Here is a 20,312-nt window from a genome sequence, read left to right as displayed (position 1 = left end):
TTCAAAAAAAACTATATATTCCTCCCTTATAGCAAAAGAAGGGAGGGAAGAAGAAAGAAGAAAGAAAAAGAGAGGGGAAAGGGACAACAAGAAAAAGAAAGAGGTCGAGACAGCAAGAAAAATACTTTTTCCCCCCATTTGCAAAAAGGAGAAAAACTCTGAGGTCTCAGCAAATAATACAGTCAACCAAGTCAGTTTATATTAAGGCATCTTCTTTACATATTATTGAATCCCATCATGCCTTTCATATTGCCAGCAGCGCCCTGTTGAAATTGCCTCATCATTGACTGAAGTCCTGCCATACCACCTGGAGAGAAAGTACAGTACAAACAGAATTATCAGGCACAATTTGAAACATTTATTACTTTTGTCTTACAAGTAATTTTATTTTTTTTATTTTTTTCCAGTACTGGGGATGGAATCAAGGGTCATTCTAACTCCGAATGATACCCCCAGCCTTAATTTTTATTCTTTATTTTGAAATAGGGTGTCACTGAGTTGCAAAGGGCCTCATTAAGTAGCTAAGGCTGCATTCAAATCTGTGCAATCCTCCTGTTTCAGACTCCCAAATGCTGGGATTACAAGCGTGATCCACAATGCCCGGCTAACAAGTATTTTAACTTGTAAAAATACTGCATTCTTCCTGGCGTGGTGGCGCACGCTTGTAATCCCGCGCTTGGGAGGTGGAGACAAGAGGATTGCGCGGGTTCGATACCAGCCATGCTGGCTTAAGAGACCCTGTTTCCAAATTAAAAGTATAAAATAGGTCTGGGAGTGTAGCCCGGAGGTAGAAGGGCTTCCAGGAGCCCCAGTACCATCAAACAAAAAACAAACAAACAAACAAAAACTGCATTCTAATTGGAATTTATGCATTAGCCTTAAAAAACATACAACTAAAAATCTGTAAGCCGGGCGTGGTGGCGCACGCTTGTAATCCCCACGCTTGGGAGGCGGAGACAGGAGGATCGCGCAGGTTCGAAGCCAGCCGCGCGCGGCTGGCTTAGGAGACCCTGTTTCCAAAAATGAAAATGTAAAAATAGGTCTGGGAGTGTAGCCCGGAGGTAGAAGGGCTTCCAGGAACCCCAGTACCACAAAAAAAAAAAAAAAAAAAAAATCTGTAATATCACCAATATCCTCCCTATTAAAAAAAAAAAAAAATGAAGCCAGGCATGGTGGTGCAAATCTGTAATCCCAGTATTTCAGAGACTGAGACAGGAGGATCACAGGTTCAAGTAGAGCCTCAGAAAGTCAGTGAAACTCTACCAAATAAAAAGTAAAATAGGGCTAGGGGTTATAGCTTGGAGTTAGAATGCCCCTGGGTTTAACTCTCTGTACCACAAAAATAAAAAATAAAAAGAATGCTGGGCGTGGTGGCGCACACTTGTAATCCCGGCATTTTGGAGGCTGAGACAGGAGGATCCGGATTCATGGACAGCCTCAGCTACTTAGTAAAGCCCTCTGCAACTTAGTGTGACCCTGTTTCAAAATAAAGAATAAAAAATAGGGCTGGAGGTGTAGCTCAGAGGTAGAATGCCCCTGGGTTCAGTCCCCAGTACAAAAATAAATAAATAAAATAATGAAAAATCTATTTCATCAAGAGATTGTGAGAAATAAAATTAAAAAAAATCTTAGAACAGTACTCATTACACAGAGTAAATAGAAACAAATATTTATTTTTCTAGCAAGATCACAAGTCTTCTTGTAAACAGAATTTACATAAAAAGTAATTAATGGGGGTGTTTCTTATTTCTTAGGATTTATAGGAAGAAAAGAATTCACTGTTTATTAAAAATATACTACATGCCAGAATTGTTTTCAGATGTATAAGTTCACTTAATTGTCACAATTTCTTTTTTCTTTTTCAGTACTGGGGATTGAACACAGGTGCTTTCTACCTCTAAGCTACACTCCCCCAGCCCTATTTTTTGTTCTTTATTTTGAACCAGGGTCTCCCTAAGTTGCAGAGGACCTTACAAAGTAGCTGAGACTGGCCACAAATCTGAGATCCTCCTGTCTCAGCCTCCCAAATACTGGTCTTTTCTTTTTCTTTCTTCTTCTTCTTCTTCTTTTTTTTTTTTTTTTTTTTTTTTTTTGGTACTGGACATGGAACCCAGGGAGGGGCAACTAACCCTTAGCTACAACCCCAGCCCTATTTTTTTTTTTTTTTTTTTTTGCAGTATTGGGGATGGAACCCAGGCGCATTCTACCTCTGAGCTATACTCCCAGTCCTATTGTTTTTTCTTTATTTGGAAACAGGGTCTTACTGAGTTGCAAAGGGCCTCACTAAGTAGCTGAGGCTGTCCGAGAATCCAGAATCTTCTGTCTCAGCCTCCCAAATGCTGGGATTATAAGTGTGCACTACCACGTCCGGCTTATTCTTTTATTTGAAAAGAGTCTTATAAAGTTGTTATAAAGTCTTATAAGTTGCTGAGGCTGGCCATGAACCTACAACCCTTCTGTCTCAGCCTTCCAAGTACTAAGATTACAAGCTTGTGCCACCACCATGCTTGGCTTAACCATCACAATTTCCTGATATTATTTGTTTATAAAAGAAAAAACAAGGTTCTGACAGGTTAAAGGGCAACACAGAAGGTTACAAAGAAAATGTGAAATCAGGGTTCAAAATTCTTAGGTAGCCGGGCGTGGTGGCGCACGCTTGTAATCCCCACGCTTGGGAGGCAGAGACAGGAGGATCGTGCAGGTTCGAAGCCAGCCGTGCGCGCTGGCTTAAGAGACCGTTTCCAAATAAAAATATAAAAATAGGTCTGGAAGTGTAGCCCAGAGGTAGAAGGGCTTCCAGGAACCCCAGTACCACCAAAAAAAAAAAAAAAAAAAAAAAAAAAAATCTTAGGTAATTTTAAACTTTCATCACTAAAAATATCCAATAGGAGCCGGGCATGGTGGCTCATGCTTATAATCCCAGCATTTGGGAGGCAGAGACAGGAGGATCATGGTTCGAAGACAGCCTCAGCTACTAAGTAGGGAGGCCCTTTGCAACTCAGTGAGACCCTTTTTCAAAATAAAGAATAAAAAATAGGGCTGGGTATGTGTAGCTTGGAGGTAGAATGCCCCTGGGTCCCATTCCCAGTACCAAAACAAAAAACAAAACACACACACACAAAAAAAAAAACCAACAAAAAAAATCCAACAAGGAAAAACGTTACTAAAAGAAGCATTAACAAAGCAGGATGTAGTAACGCAGGCCTGTAATCCAGTACTTGAGAGGCTAAGCAGGAGGATCACAATTTGAAGGCAGCTTCAGCAACTTAGCAAGACCATTTCAAAATGAAAAATTAAATAGGGCTAGGGGTTAAGGGTATAGCTTAGAGGTAAAATGATCCAGAGTTCGATTCCCAGTACAACACAAACACAAAATACACAAACAAATAAAAATCCCAACCGGGCGTGGTGGCGCACATTGTAATCCCCACGCTTGGGAGGCTGAGACAGGAGAATCGCACAGGTTCAAAGCCAGCCTCAGCTACTAGTGAAGCTCTCAGCAACTTTGTGAGACCCTGTTTCCAAATACATTATAAAATAAGGCTGGGAGTACAGCCCAGAGGTAGAATGCCCCTCGGTTCCATCCCCAGTACTGACCCCCCCAAAAAAAAATCACAAAAGAAGGCTTACCACTGAAACTAAACCCTTATCAATATGCTGTGTATTAGCAACTGGAAATAAGTCTGTTATTTACCCATGTGATGAAGAACTCTTGGATCCATCATTTTGGCCATTTGTTGATTCAATTTTGCCATCTGTGACTGGCTCACATTCTTGGACATGTCACCACCTGAAAAAACAGATTTCTGAATCAGAATAAGGATAAAATATAATCAAGGTAGCACAGAAAGTTTTAATGGAATAAATACAAAGAATTCACTTATAATCTTATCATCTCAACAAAAGTATTTCCTATTATTTCATAATCTCTACTATTCGTGTGTTTTTAGGGATAGAACACAAGGGCATTCTACCTCCGAGCTACAACTCCACCCGATTATTATTAATTTTCTTTGAAACACAGTCAAGCCAGGTGTGGTGGTCCACACTTGTAATCCCAGCATTTGGGAGGCTGAGACAGGAGGATTGTGGTTTGTGGACAGCCTCAGCTACTTAGTAAGGCCTTCTACAACTCAGTGAGACCCTATTTCAAAATAAAGAATAAAAAATAGGGCTGGGAGTATAGGTCAGGGTAGAATGCCCCTGGGTTCAATCCTCAGTACTGCAAAAAAACAAAAACAGGGTCTTACTAGGTTGATGGAAAATCTCACTGCTTACTGAGCATGTCCTCAAACTTGTGATTCTTCTGTCCCAGCCTCCCAAGTACTGGGATTACAGGCGTGCACTACCATGCCCAGCTTTATTCTTTATTTTTATTTTTAAAATTTTTTACTGATGCATTGTAGTTATACATCTTAATGGGGTACAAGATGGTGGAGACATACCCACTTTATCCACACCTGCCCTGTCCCTTGCCCCTCCCTCCTTCTCATGTTTGGTATTCTTCATTTTTATTAACTGTGGTACTTCTCAGAAGTTTCCTTCTTTTCTTTTTTCTTGGTATTGTGGATTGAATCTAAGGGCATTTTTACCTTTAAGTTAAACCTCCAGCCCTCTTACTTACTTTTTATTTAGTTTTATTTATATATTTATTTTTATAGTACTGGGGATGGAACCCAGGGGCATTCTGCCTCTGAGCTGCACCCCCAACCCTATTTTTTTTTTTTTTTTGCAGTATTGGGGCCCAGGGGCAGTCTACCTCGAGGCTATACCCTCAGCCCTACTTTTTAGTCTTTTTATTTTTTGAAACAGGGTCTCACTGAGTTGCAAAGGGCCCCACTAAGTAGCCGAGGGTGACCATGAACCTTGCGTGATATCCTCCTGTCTCGGCCTCCTGAATCCCCTAGCCCTTTTAACATTTTTATTTTGAAACAGCATCTCACTAAATTGCTGAAATTAGCCTCTAATTGGCGGTCCTCCTGTGTCAGCTTCCCAAATACTGGGATTATAAGCATGTGCCACTATGTCCAGCTTCAGGAGCACTGAATAAAAATGAAAAACAAAGCTGTCTTTGATTCTCTAATCACAGCTGCCTAATCTGAATAAATTATGTGAATTAAGACTGAAAGTAAAGGTATTTTTTTCATAATTAAATGTATATTAAAAATCTGTAAAAAAATGATTAACAAATTTGTGGAAGGTTATGAGTTCTATGTTTATTTGCGATTTGTCTAAAAATTTGTTTTTCATGCTGGGTGTGGTGGCACAGGCTTGTAATCTCAGCATTCAGGAGGTTGAGACTAGAGGATCACGGTTCACGGACAGCCTCAGCTACTTAGTGAGGCCCTTCTCAACTCAGTGAGACCCAGTTTCAAAATAAAGAATAAAATATAGGGCTGGGGGTGTAGCTCAGAGGTAGAATGCCCCTGGATTCCATCCACAACACCTCAAAATAAATAAATAAATAAATAAATAAATTAATTAATTAAATAATTTGTTCTCAGGACTTAAAATTTCTAAAATCTAGTGATGGTTTGGTGTGAAAAGGATGAGCACATACTGACTGCCCACTTCATTTCTGTTGTCTTTACTGAAGAATTGATGCTGAGATAGGTTCTGGCTGATGGATCCGCAGTGGTTCTATCAAGCAGTCAGGGTTAGCTATGTGTGGTGGCCCATGCTTATAATCCCGGTACTTGTGAAGCTGAGACAGGAGGATTGTAGATTTGAGGACAGCCTTTGAAACTTAGCAAGATCATGTTTCAAGCCGGGCGTGGTGGCGCACGCTTGTAATCCCAGCATTCGGGAGGCTGAGACCTGGAGGATCACGGTTCGCGGACAGCCTCAGCTACTTAGTGAGGCCCTCTGCAACTCAGTGAGACCCGGTTTCAAAATAAAGAATAAAAAATAGGGCAGGGGGTGTAGCTCAGAGGTCAAATGCCCCTGGGTTCCATCACCAGACCCGCAAAAAAAAAAAAAAAAAAAAAAGATCATGTTTCAAAATTAAAAAAAATAATAAGAAGAAAAGATCATGTTTCAAAATTAAAAAAAATAAGAAGAAGAAAAGGCTGGGGGGAGAGGAGTGAGGATGAAAGGAGGGAGAAGGGAGAGAGACAGTCAGTGAATCAACCAAACTGTCCAACAAAAAGCATTAAACAAAAGTACACTAACAGGCACATAGCCCGATTTTAGCACTGCCAAAAATTAAAAAATACACATAACTAGAATTGTAATAGTTAAAACATATTTTGTGGCAATGCAGATTGAGCCCAGAGGCATTCTACCTCCAAGATATGCCCCCCAGCCCCCCCTTTTTTTGCAGTACTGGGGATTGAACCTAGGGGCATTCTACCTCTGAGCTACTCCCCCAGCCTCAGCTAAGTATCTGAGGCTGTCCATAAACTGTGATCCTCTCAGCCTCTCAAATGTTGGGATCACAAGCGTGCAACCACCTCACCTGACTCTAGCCCTCTTTTTTTATTCTTTGATACAGGACCTCACTAAATTGTGGAGGGCCTCACTAAGTAGCTGAGGCTGTCTGTGAACCTGTGGTCCTCCTGTTTCAGTCTCCCAAGTACTGGGATTACAAGCATGCGCCACCACGCCCAGCCCTTTTTATTTTTTGGTTTTTGAAATAAGGTCAAGCTAAGCTATGTTGTTCAGGCTCAAACCTGTGATCCTCCTGTCTCACCCTCACAAGTTCGGGATTACAGGCATGCACCACCACACCTGGCTTAAACATACATTTTGAAGAATATCTGACAGTATTTAAAGATAACCATGATTTATCAAAAGAAAGTAGCAGTTTTAGCAAGCATTATTTGCAATAGGATCTGTGGAATTCTCTGAGTAAGGTTATGTGTATTTAAATTATTTTCTTATGCTTTCTTAGATGCTCTAAGGTTTCTAAAATATATACATTGTGTTCATAAAAATAAAACCATCACATTTACTTTCTTCAACATTAATTTCCATTACCTTGAATCTGAAAACAAATAAATTGTAGACATCATAAATCCTTGTAGTACTTAACTAGAACGTGAAAGTCAGCAATAAACTTTCCAATAGTGGTAGTACTCCTTGACTTTATTTATTTTGAAACACGGTCTCACTAGGTTGATCAGAGTCTTACCATTTGATGAAGCTGTCCCCACAACTTCGATCCCATCTCAGCCTCCCAAGTACTAAGATCATAGTCATGCACCAAGCTGAGCTTTACTCCTTGACTTTAAGATTTGGTCTCTTAACTTCTTTCTTTCTTTTTGGTCTGTTAACTGATAATGGTCACATCATTTTCTTACCTTTGAAAAGTCCTTTAATACCTCCCATTTTTTTCACCATCTGTGCAAACTTGGTATATTGTGTCAAAAGTTCTTGAACATCCCTCGTTGACACACCTGATCCTCGTGCTACCCTTTGGATTCTTCCTGGTTGCTTACTAAAAACCTTGGCGCCATCAGTGCTGTCCAGTTCTGTAGACAAGGACCAATTACTTTCACTTAACCTACAATTATCATTCATAACCAACGCAGAGTTTAACAGGTATGTTTTTAAAAGCGATAACTATTTAACTTTTCTCTTTTCATACTATGATATATCTCACATACAGAAAAACAAATATAATATTCAAACCATCATGTACATTTAACAAATGTTACCATTTGCTGCATTTGCCTCAAATTTTCTACAAATAAAACAAACTATATTCAAAACAATACTTTTGTATTTATATGCTATTAAAACAACAGAACAAAAAAAAACAGACCAAATTTTCTACCTACAAATAATAATAATAATAATAATTATTATTATTATTGTAATAATAATAATAATAATAATTATTATTATTATTATTATTATTTTGCAGAACTGGGAATTTTTTTTTTTGGTGGTACTGGGGGTGGAACCCAGAGGCTTTCTACCTCCAGGCTATACTCCCAGACCTATTTCATATTTTATTTGGAAAGAGGGTCTGAGTTGCTGAGAGCCTCACTCAGTAGCTGAGGCTGGCTTTGAACCTGAGATTCTCCTCCCAAGCACATGGATTATAAGCGTGCACTACCACTCCCGGCTCAGAACTGGGAATTGAACCTAGGGTCTTTCTACCTCTGAGCTACACCGCTGCCCTGTTTTTCCTTCTTTACTTCTTTCTTTTTTTTTTTTTTGCAGGCCTGGGGATGGAAACCAAGGCATTCTACCTCTGAGCTACACCACCTGCCCTACTTTTTATTCTTTATTTTGAAACAGGGTCTTACTAAGTTGCAGAGATCCTCACTAAGTAGCTGAGGCTGTAAGCAAACCGTGATCCTCCAGTCTCAACTTCCTGAATGCTGGGATTATAAGCATGCAACACCTCGCCCAGCTCATTCTTTTTTTTTTTTTTAATTTTTATTATATTTATTTATTTATTTTTATTTTTTTGCAGTACTGTGGATGGAATTCAGAGGCATTAGAAAGAGCTACACCCACAGCCTTTTTAAAAATTATTCTTTATTTTGAAACAGGGTATCACTAAGCTGCAAAGAGCCTAACTAAATAGCTGAGGCTGGCTGAAAACCTGCAATCCCCCTGTCTCAGCCTCCCAAATACTGGGATTACAAGTGTGTGCCACCATGCCCAGGTTCTGTTTTTTGAAACAGGGTTTCACTAAATTGCTGAAGTTAAAGTGAGACTTTAGCTAATTTGAGACAGGGTTTCACTAGGTTGCTGAGAACCTAAGTTGCTGAGGCTGGTCTTGAACATGTAACCCTCCTGTCTCAGCCTCCCAAGTACTGGAATAACAGGCATGTACCATCATGACCAGCTTAAAAATTAGGGCTCAAACACAGGGCCCTTGTGCAAGCTCTTTATCACTGAGCTTTATCTCCAGCCCTTAACAGTGAAACTTTCAACTTGCTGATATTCAGAAAACAGTTCCAAGTAAAGAAAAATGCCATCATACCTTGGTCATTCATACTATCCATTATCGTCATTAATTTTTTTAGCCTTGCCATTGACTCCTGTTCATTTCCTTTGCTCATAAAATCTGTTCCAAAACCAGGGATCATCCCCTAAAACAAGTTTATTCATAAAGTCATTAGCAGCTTAAAATTTCCCAGAATGTCTACATCTAAATATTAACTTTAAATGGTATATTTTTACCCAAATAATAAAAGCTAGTATATATGTTCTCAAAAAAAAAAAATTTTTTTTTTTGCAGGTCTGGGGATGGAACCCAGGAGCATTCAACCTCCGAGCTACACCCCCTGCCCTATTTTTTTTTTTTTTATCCTTTATTTTGAAACCAGGTCTCACTGAGTTGCAGAGGGCCTCACTAAGTAGCTGAGGCTATCTGCGAACCCCGAGCCTCCAGTCTCAGCCTCCCGAATGCCGGGATTATAAGCATGTGCTACCACACCCGGTGTTCTCAAAAATTTTAACAACAAAAAAAGGGTAGAGAGAAACTTCTAACTCACCAAGATCTGACTAAAGGGGCCCATTTTCATTATATTTTGAAATTGTTCATACATGTCTCGCAACGTAAACTGACCTGAAATACAATAAAATGATTGAATATATTATATAATATTCATTTCCAGTCAATAAAAATAAGTGTTTCCTCATGGATTAATCCTGAAGCATACTTATAAAATATCCAATTCAAATATTAACTAAGCAGTTAACAATGTTTTGTTTTTTCTTCTTTTGTACTAGGAATAGAACTCAGGGACACTGTACCACTAAGCTACATCCCCAGCCTGACGTTTTTTTAAATATTTATTTATTTATTTATTTATTTTATTCATTTATTTGTGTGTGTGTGTTGTGCTGGGAATGGAACCCAGAGGCCTTCTACTTCTGAGTTCCATCCTAAGCCCTACTTTATTCTTTTTATTTTGAAACAGTTTCTAATTTGCAGAGGGCCTCACTAAGTTGCTGAGGCTGGCCTTGAACCTGTGATTCTCTTGTCTCAGCTTCCCAAGTACTGGAATTATAAGTGTGCACCACCAAGTCTAGCTTTTGTTTTTTTATTTTGAAATAGGGTCTTACTGCCGGGTGTGTTAGCGCACACTTATAATCCTCGCGCTTGGGAGGCGGAGACAGGAGGATCGCACTGGTTCGAAGCTAGCCTCGCTGGCTTAAGAGACCCTGTTTCCAAATAAAAAAAATATAAAAATAGGTCTGGGAGTGTATCCCGGAGGTAGAAGGGTTTCCAGAAACCCCAGTACCACCAAAAAAAAAAAAAAAGAAAAAAAAAGAAACAGGGTCTAAGTTGCTGAGGTTGTGATCCCTTCTTGTCTCAGCCTCCCAAGTTCCAGTATTACAGGTGTGTACCACCATGCCTGACTACTGAGTAGTTACCGTACACAAGATGAAATGAATGCTGTAGGGAATATATAGATACATAGAAGCTGGCATTCTTTTTTTTTTTTAGGGGATGGAACCCTGGGGCATTCTACCTCCAAGTTACACCCCCAGCCCTATTTTTTATTCTTTATTCTGAAACAGGGTCTGAGTTGTTGTAAAGGACCTAAGTAGCAGACGCTGTCCTTGAACCGCGATCCTCCTGTCTCAGCCTCCCAAACACTGGGATTACAAACACATGCCTCCACACCCAGCTCCCAAAGCACCTTACATTTTATCAGAAAAGGTAGACATATATAAATATACAGAACCTTAGCCAGGCATGGTGGTGTATGCTTGTAATCCCAGCATTTGGGAGACTGAAGACAGGAAGATCCAGTTCATGACCAGCTTCAGGTACTTAGTGAGGCCCATTGCAACTTAGTGAGACCCTGTTTCAAAATAAAGAATAAAAATTAGTGTAGCTCAGAGGTAGAATGCCCCTGGGTTCCATCCCCAGTACTGGGAAAAAAAATTTTTAGATTAGGTGAATTTTCTTCTATTCTTTTTTTTTTTTTTTTGGTGGTACTGGGGTTCCTGGAAGCTCTTCCACCTCCGGGCTACACTCCCAGACCTATTTTATATTTTTATTTGGAAACAGGGTTTCTTAAACCAGCGTGGCTGACTACGAACCTGTGCGATTCTCCTGTCTCCGCCTCCCAAGCGTGGGGATTACAAGCGTGTGCCACCACGCCTGGCTAGATTAGGTGAATTTTCTTAAATTGCATAGCTGTTCATGAATACAAAAATGGATAGTCTGTGGACGAAATACTATTCAGCAATGAAAAGAACTACATACATACATATGTAACTACATGGACAACTGTCAAAAATATGCTAATAGGGATGCTGAGACAGGAGGACTGCAGGTTTGAGGCCAGGACTAGGTAACTTAGCAAGACCCTGTTTAAGTAAAATAAGTCTGGGGATATAGCTCAGAGATAGAATAACCTTGAGTTCAATCTTTAGTACTGAAAAAAATGCTGAGTCAGAAAAAAGATAAAAGGACATTCTTTTTTTTTTTTTTTTTTTTTTTGCAGTAGTGGGGATGGAACCCAGGGGGATTCTACCTCCGAGTGATACCCCCAGCCTTATTTTTTATTCTTTATTTTGAAATAGGGTCTCACTGAGTTGCAAAGGCCTCACTAGGTAGCTAAGGCTGGCTTTGCACCTATACAATCCTTCTGTCTCAGCCTCTCAAATGCTGGAATTACAAGTGTGGTGCCGTCACATCTGGCTAGAAAAGGACATGTTCTCAAGTTTCTAAAATATGAAGTAAGCTGGGTGTGGTGGCTCACACTTGTAATCCTGGTTCCTACAAGTCTGAGACAGGAGGATCACATGTTTAAGGATACTTAGAAAGTAGTCAGACTCTCATCAATCAAGTGAGACCTTGTTTCCAAATAAAAATAAAATAGGATGCCAAACATGGTGGCGCACTGCTTGTAATCCCCATGCTTGGGAGGCAAAGACAGGAGGATCACTAAGCCAGCCTCACTGGCTTAAGAGATACTGTTTCCAAATAAAAAATATAAAATGGGTCTGGGAGTGTAGCCCGGAGGTAGAAGGGTTCTATCCTCAGTACCACCAAAAAAAAAAAAAAAAAAAAAAAAAAAAAAAAAAAATTAACATAAAAAATAGGGCTGGGGATATAGCTGAAAGGTAGAAGTCTCTGGCAATCCCCAGTGTCACAAAAAAATAAAATAAAATATGAAGTATTTTAAAAATAAAATGGGGCACCAACAAACTTTCTAGAGTAATAGGAAAGTTCTGTTGTTTTAATGAAGTATGGGTACTGTGCATTTTAATAATAATAAAAAAGATGGAATGTATCCTTAGAATGTGAGCATTACATGTAAATTAACTTCACTTATAAAAAGAAAGAGCCGGGCATGGTGGCGCATGCTTGTAATCCCAGCATTCAAGACAGAGACTGGAGGATCCAGGTTCACAGCCAGCCTCAGCTACTTAGCAAGGCCCTCCATAACTCAGTGAGACCCTATTACAAAATAAGGAATAAAAAATACGGCTGGGCGTGTAGCTCAGAGGTGGAATGCCCTGGGTTCCATTCCCAGTACCACAAAAATATAAAATAAAAGGAAAAAAAAAAAATAGGGCCGGGGGTGTAGCTTGGAGGTACAATGTCCCTGGGTTCCATCCCCAGTACTGGGGGTGAAAAAAAAAAAAGAAAAAAAAAAAAAAAAAAGAAAGAGGGAGCTGGGTGTGATGGCGCACACTTATAATCCCAGTACTTCGGAGGCTGAGACTGGAGGATCATAGGTTCACAGCCAGACTCAGCTTCTTAAGCCCTCTGCAACTTAGTGAGACCCTGTTTCAAAATAAGCAATAAAAAATAGGACTGAGGGTGTAGCTCAGAGGTAGAATGCCCTTGGGTTCAATCCCCAGTACCACAAAAAACAAACAAACAAACAAACAAATAAAATATTGATCAAAGGGGAAGAGTCTGGGAGGCTAGAAGATCTGCTAAAATACTTAAAATAAGCAATCTAAGTAGAGATAAACTAGCATAGTTGCTGGGCAACTGTAGAAAAGGGGAAAGAATAGAGATATTTACTAAACAGAATCAGCAGGACTAAGTAATTGATGGTGGCAGGGGGTGGGCAGAACAAGGAAGATATAAAAATCATTAAGAGACAGGCGTTGTGAAGCAAGCTTGTAATCCTAGTACTTGGGAGGCTGAGACAGGAAGATGGAAGGTTCCTAGCCAGCCTCAGCTACTTAGGGAGGCCCTCCAAAACTTAGTAAGACGTAGCTCAGAGGTAGAATGCCCCTGGGTTCGATCTCTGGTATAGTAAAAAATAAAATAAAATAAAAGCTTTTGACTTTGTCAACAAGACAAATACTGTTAACATTCACCAACGATAATCATGGGGTGGGAGGCTGAGAAGGAAAGATAAGGATCTGCTGAATTCCAGGTGTTTATGGAACATCCTAAGCATATAGATCCATGAATTTAAAGCTCCAGAGAAAGATGGCCTAAAATGATCCCTGAAAAACAACAATTAAGAGAGAGATAGAGGCATGAGTACCTGGTAAAGTGAACAAGATGGAACAAAAAGGCAGAATAGTATCCAGCCACATGAATTAATTCAAAAGAAAAGATCATTTTGAGAAAAAAATGAAATAGCCAATAATAATAGTTAAGTGCTTATGATGTGCTGCATATTTCATATACATCAGTTAATACAATCTTAACAACTAAATGAGGTAACATTACCTACTGTTTACAGATAAAGAAATGGAAGCCAAGTAATTAGAAAAATTACTTAAAAAATAGGTTATCTGGGCTTGGTGGTGCACGCTTATAATCCTAGTACTTGGGAGGTTGAGACACGAAGGGTCCCAGGTTCACAGCCAGCCTCAGCTACTTAGTGAGGCCCTCTACAACTTAGTAAGACCCTGTTTCAAAATAAAGAATTTTAAAAAAAGGGCCGGGAGCTGGGCGCAATGGTGCATGATTGTAATCCCTGTACTTGGAAGGCTGAGCCAGGAGGATCACAGGTTCTCGGCCAGCCTCAGCTACTTAGTGAGACCCTCTGCAACTTAATGAGCCCCTGTTTCAAAATAAAGAATGAAAATAGGATTGGGGATGTAGCTCAGAGGTACAATGCCTCTGGGTTCAATACCTAGTACCATACACAAAAAATAAATAAGGATGGATGGATAGGTGGATGGAAGGAAGGAAGGGAGGGAGGGAAAATACATCAAATATGTTATATTTAAAAACCTTAAGCCTCTTAGCCCGGCGTGGTGGCACACACTCGTAATCCCCGCACTGGGAGGCTAAGACAGGAGGATCGCACGGGTTCGAAGCCAACCTCAGCTACTTGGTGAGGCTCTCAGCAACTTAGTGAGACCCTGTTTCCAAATAAAAAAAAAGGTCTGGGAGTATAGCCCAGAGGTAGAAAGCCTCTGGGTTCCACCCCCAGTACCACTAAAAACCTTAAGCCTCTTAATCACCATAATACACTTCTCTATAGGAGTGGTCTACTGAGTCAATGAAGAATGTGTTTGTGCTTAATTTCATTCTTTTCTTTTTACATATTTTATAATAGGTATATACTTTAGAAGGAAACAGACTGGAAGAGCGCATTCTAACTTCCATCTTTTTTTCTTCAAGGAATCCAATGAAAGTCTCAATTTTAGCCTTAATATAATCTATACACAAAAAACTTGATTCTATTACTGCTCAGACACCTAAGAATTAAAATAATTTACATATAAACCATCTAAAACAATAAGCATTTCAAAAACTGACTCTACTAACAGATATTAACATATTAAATCAATAGTAGTTTCATCAAAATCAAGAACTATGAGACCAATGCTCTTGTTCCTCATATACCGTGTTTCAACTTCTCTATAAGCGCTTCATTGTCATCCAGCTTCAACTCATTGACTTTATCTATCAGTCCTTCAATATCGCCCATACCTGTAAAGCCCAAAGAAGAAAAATTAACAACAGTATACCTAGCTTTACAACATAAAAACACATTCACATACATAATAACCATGCAAGGTAGGAGGTTCGGGATTCTTACTACATTTTACAGGCAGAGGTTAAATGGTAGCCTTGCAGAGACAAAGCAAGGACTCTAGCCCAAGACTTAACTCCAAATTCCATGCTTCCTAGTTATACCACAATGAGACACTAACAGTTTTACTGAGCCAGGTGTGATAGCACATCCCAGTACTTGACAGGCTGAAACAGGAGGATTGCCTCAGTAAAGTAATGAGAGTCTCATCAACCTAGCAAGACCCTGTTTCCAAATAGAAAATAAAATCAGCCTGAGGATGTAGCCTGAAAGTAAAATGCCTTTGGGTTCAATCTCCAGTATCACCAAAAAAAAAAAAAAAAAAACTTTACTGAAGTTTTAACTGCTATTACTCTACATATTTTTGTACATTATTTTATAACTTTTCCAAAAAACTTTGCATTAGTATTTCATTTTATCCCTCTTGCCACAAGAAGCAGACTATCACCCCTCTTTTATAGGTGAAGACAGTCATAGAAGGAAATGATTTTCTTTAGTAAGGAAAGAATTAAAATCCTAATCTGTCTCAAAGATCCATAATATTCCTTAAAGATTTTCCTATGTCCCCACTACTGAACATACCAAGAAGTTTACTGATGAAAGGCTGTGTTTTGAAAGGTTCAAAGTCATCTATGTGTTCCCCTGTACCGATGAAAATAATTGGACTTTTTGTGGCAGCAACTCTGCATAAAAAAACAAAACAAAACATAAAATAACCTCAAAAAATAAAACAAATTTCTAGTAGATTTTCAAAGCCAGGCACAGGTACAAAACTCAAGTTTATTTTCACTAGTCACAACAGAACTGTATCAGAGAGACTCCAAAACTGTTTCTACTTAAACTTCTTTTATTGACCAAATTACATCAACTACTAAAATATATTCTAAACGGTAAGAAACTCATAAATATACACACCTACAAACACACATACATTACCTAAGCCCAAGATGCAGGAAGAGTATCAATACTTACGCACTGAGTGCGCCACCTCCTTTTGCATGACCATCAAGTTTTGTTACTATTACAGAGGCTACATCTACTTTATCTTTAAAAGCTTTAGCCTGGGCTTCACAAGCCTGCCCGATGGAGGCATCCATCACATAAACAATGTTATCAGGTTGCTAGAAAGTTTAAATAGAAAAGACAAAATATATTAACTGATCTTAAATTTCATCATGAGACACTATGGAATATTTATAATTAATAACTCTTCATCCAAAAATATTTATTGAGCCAGGCATGGTGACACATGCTTATAATCCCAGAATACTTAGGAGGTTGAGACAGGAAGATTACAGGTTTGTAGCCAGCCTCAGTAACTTAGCAAGGCCCTTTGGAACTTAGTGATACCCTGTTTCAAAATTTAAAAATAACAATAAGAGCCAGGGGCATAGTTCAGAGGTAGAATGCCCTTAGGTTCAATCCCCAATACCCCCCCAATCCCAAAATTGTTGAGGGAGTACTATGAATTAGGCAGCACAGGTTCTGAGTACAAAGGTAATTAAGAAAACCATGATCAGCAGTGTGTGGTGGCACACGCTTGTAATCATAGCATTTGGGAGGCTGAGACAGGAAGACTGAGGTTCAAGAACAGCCTCAGCTACTTAGGCCCTTTGCAACTCAGTGAGACGCTGTTTCAAAATAAAGAATAAAAATAGGGCTGAGGGTGCAGCTTGGAGGTAGTATGCCCCTTGGTTCTATCCCCGGTACTGCAAAAAATAAATAAATAAATAAAATAAAATAAAGAAAAGAAAACCATGGCCCTCATGGTACATGGAAGATAAGCTATGGGAGGCTTCTTTATGTAGGGTGGTCAGGGAAAGCCTCTCTCTCTCTCTCTCTCTCTCTCTCTCTCTCTCTCTCTCTCTCCCACTCTTTTCTGCACTCTTTGGGTGGGTGCGCTCCCTCTCGCTCGCTCTGAGCTTCTCATTACTTGTGAGGCTGTCCTTGGACCTGTCATCCTCCTGTCTCAACCTCCCAAGTACAGGGATTACCAGATAAAGTTTCTCTAACAGTAATGTTTGAGGTGAGGACTTAAGAAAGAAGAAATAGTTATGCTAAAATATGAAAGAATGGCATTCTAAGCAAAGCAACAGCAAAAGCAAATCAGGAAAAAATATAAAGTAGAAGAGTAGAGACTGAAGCAAAAGTGAATAAAATAGACTGAGGCTATTTCTCTGCTCAACATGGTCAAAATAATAGCATTACTAAAAAGAAAATTATTAGCACTAACAAAGATTTACTGCCAACATGCCAACGGCAAGACACTAGTTATTAATATATGCTACAGATATATACAAACTACTTTTTTTTTTTTAACAGGTTTGGGGATGGAACCCAGATGCATTCTACCTCTAAGCTACACCCCCTACCCTATTTTTTATTCTTTATTTTGAAACCGGGTCTCACTGAGTTGCAGAGGGCCTCACTAAGTAGCTGAGGCTGTCCGTGAACGACGATCCTCCATTTCAGCCTCCCCAATGCTGGGATTACAAGCGTACGCCACCACGCCCGGCTACAAACTACCTCTTCCCAAATTATTTCCATCACAATTTTAAAGAAGAGACATTAAATAATTTTTTGGGGGGTGCTAGGGGTTGAACCCAGGGGTATTCTGGGTTCTCTGACCCAGTTCTCAACCCTATTTTATTTTTTATTTTGACATAGGGTCTCACACCACATTGCAAAGGCCAAAGTTGCTGAGGCTTGTTGCAAACCAGCAATCCTCCTGTTTCAGTCACCCAAAGTACTGGGATTAGAAACATGAGCCACCACACCCGGCCTGATTAATGATTTTAAATGCTTAATTTTGAAAAGATTCACCTAATGTATTATTTCCATTTGAATGTAGATAACTTACAGAAAGGAAATTAAACAGTTATTAAAGTTCTTTTCTTGTTTTAGTTTTGGTGGTACTGGACTTGAACCCAGGATTTTACCTCTGAGCTGTATTTCCAGTCCTTTGTATTTTTTATTTTGAAACAGGGCCTCACTAGGTTGCTCGATGTCCTGTCAAGTTTCTGAGGCTGGTCCTAAATTTGTGATCCTCCTGTCTCAGGATTCCAAGTACTAGGATTATATGTATGTGCTGTTAAAGTTCTTACTTTTACATTTTTTTTTTAATATTGGAAAAAGAATATGATGAGATTAAATCCTTATTACACAGATGTTGGGGCCCAAAACAGAAATAAATTACTTGAAATCTATGTTATAGGAAAGGAATAATTTACATTGACAATAAACTCAATAATGTTTTATAATTAAATTAACCTAAGTCTTTAAAATGGTGTTTCATGGAAAGCTACTTACTATAGCATTAGCAACTTGAAGCATTTCTTCAAACAAAGAGTCTTCTTGTTTATGGCGGCCACTTGTATCAACAATAATGATTTCAAAATTTTCATTTTTGAATTTCTCCACTCCTTCAGAAGCAATAATAACGGGATCCATTTCTGTATAACTATTTAACATGGACAAATGATTTAACAACTACAGTAGCAAAACTTTCAAATACTATTTAGAAATTAGTCAACCTTTAATCTACTCTGAAATAAGTAAAAACAATCACATTTCAATTTAGAAGAATAAATTCTAGCAAGTATTAAATATAGAAATATACTTCAAGAGCTGGGCATGGTGGTGCACACCATGGCCCATATAATCCCAGTATTTGGGAGGCTAAGACTGGATGATTGTAAGTTCAAAGTTTAGCAACTCTGTAAGACTGTTTCAAAACAAACAAACAAACAAACAAACAAACAAATTAAGAACTGAAGGTATAGCTCAGAGGTAGAACACTCCTGGGTTCAATCTCCATAACACACACACACACACACACACACACACACACACACACACACACACACAAAAGCCAGGCGTGGTGGCACACGCCTGTAATCCCAGCGCTTGGGAGGCTGAGACAGGAGGATCACACAGGTTGGAAGCCAGCCTCAGATACTGAGTGAGGCTCTCAGCAATTTAGTGAGACCCTGTTTCCAAATAAAGTATAAGATAGGCCTGGGAGTATAGCCTGAGGGTAGAAAACCCCCTGGGTTCTACCCCCAGTACCACCAAAAAAAAAAAAAAAAAAGGAAAAATATATATTTATTTTCAAGAGCAGCATGAAGCACCATAGAACTTTCTACTTACAAAAGTCTATATGGTTTTACATGTCTTTTCTGAATGTGTTATTTCCTTAAAACTTTTTATATTTTTTAATGATTGAACTCAAAGTTTTTTTATACCTGTTTTCTTATTTATTTATTTATTTATTTATTTATTTATTTATTTATTTATTTATTCTTTTTGCCACTGGCAATTGAACAGAGGCATTCTACCTCCAACCTATACCTCCAGCCCCATTTTATTGCTTATTTGGAAAAAAGAGTCAAACTAGGTTGCTGAGAGCCTTGTTAAGTTATGAAGGCTGGCTTTGAACCTGAGATTCTCCTATCTCAGCCTCACAAGTTCTAGAATTATGTCTCTGGTCTCCTATTTAACATCCTTTTGTAATTTTTTTTTTTGTGTGTGTGTGGGTCTGCGGATGGAACCCAGGGGCATTTGACCTCCGAGCTACACCACCTGCCCTATTTTTTATTCTTTACTTTGAAACAGGGTCTCACTAAGTTGCAGAGGGCCTCACTAAGTATCTGAGGCTGTCTGCAAACTGTAATCCTCCTGTCTCAGCCTTCCAAATGTCGGGATTACAAGCATGCACTACCACCTCTGGCTGGCTTTTAACATTTTAAAAGAACATATTCCCCAGATAATTTTTTTTTTTTTTTTTTTTTGGTGGTACTAGGGTTGGAACCCAGAGGCTTTCCACCTCCGGCTAGACTCCCAGACCTATTTTATATTTTATTTGGAAACAGGGTCTCACTAAGTAGCTGAGGCTGACTTCGAACCTGCGTGATCCTCCTGTCTCAGCCTCCCAAGCGTGGGGATTACAAGCATGAGCCACCATGCCCAGCTTCCCCAGAGAATTTTAATCTCATTTTTTTTTCACAATATTTTTACAATCTCTGAAAGAAGTTGCCAACTTGAAAGTGAAGAAATGAAATCATATTTTAATTTGCATTCTTTTGATTTATGGCAACTTTTTATACAGAGCAGAACTAACAATCAATAAAAAAAACCCACAACATTTTAAAAATTATTCTCCCCTCTGGGTGTGGAGGTGCATGCCTGTAATCCTAGTACATGGGAGGGTGAGACAGAACTCCAAGTTCAAGGACAGCTTCAGCAACCTATCAAGACTCTCAGCAATTGAACAGAGGCATTCTACCACACCCAAAAAGATCCTGTTTCAAAAGAAAAAAATAAAAAGGGCTGGAGGTGTAACGTGGAGGTAGAATGCCTCTATTTTCCCTTAAA

General features: G+C 39.1%; 1 protein-coding gene across 5 annotated transcripts in view; it reads right to left on the bottom strand.

Moving 5' to 3' along the window:
* Window positions 1-215: 215 nt before the first annotated feature.
* SRP54 (signal recognition particle 54) overlaps window positions 216-20,312 on the bottom strand; it is a gene marked incomplete at both ends in the record, with an annotated part of 36,262 nt that continues 16,165 nt past the window's right edge. For 3 of the 5 annotated variants that reach the window (XM_080706706.1, XM_080706707.1, XM_080706709.1), the window contains 9 exons: window positions 216-307; window positions 3,695-3,790; window positions 7,302-7,472; window positions 8,942-9,050; window positions 9,456-9,529; window positions 14,750-14,836; window positions 15,522-15,622; window positions 15,912-16,060; window positions 18,249-18,399. In XM_080706706.1, coding sequence (XP_080562832.1) covers window positions 216-307; window positions 3,695-3,790; window positions 7,302-7,472; window positions 8,942-9,050; window positions 9,456-9,529; window positions 14,750-14,836; window positions 15,522-15,622; window positions 15,912-16,060; window positions 18,249-18,399 — 1,030 coding nt within the window. The remainder of the gene's footprint in view (window positions 308-3,694; window positions 3,791-7,301; window positions 7,473-8,941; window positions 9,051-9,455; window positions 9,530-14,749; window positions 14,837-15,521; window positions 15,623-15,911; window positions 16,061-18,248; window positions 18,400-20,312) is intronic. The other 2 variants (XM_080706708.1, XM_080706710.1) reach the window with 2 other exon arrangements.

This window comes from Muscardinus avellanarius (assembly GCF_963383645.1).
Source record: "Muscardinus avellanarius genome assembly, chromosome: 12".
NCBI lineage: Eukaryota > Metazoa > Chordata > Mammalia > Rodentia > Gliridae > Muscardinus > Muscardinus avellanarius.
This window is presented reverse-complemented; position numbering and strand designations above follow the sequence as displayed.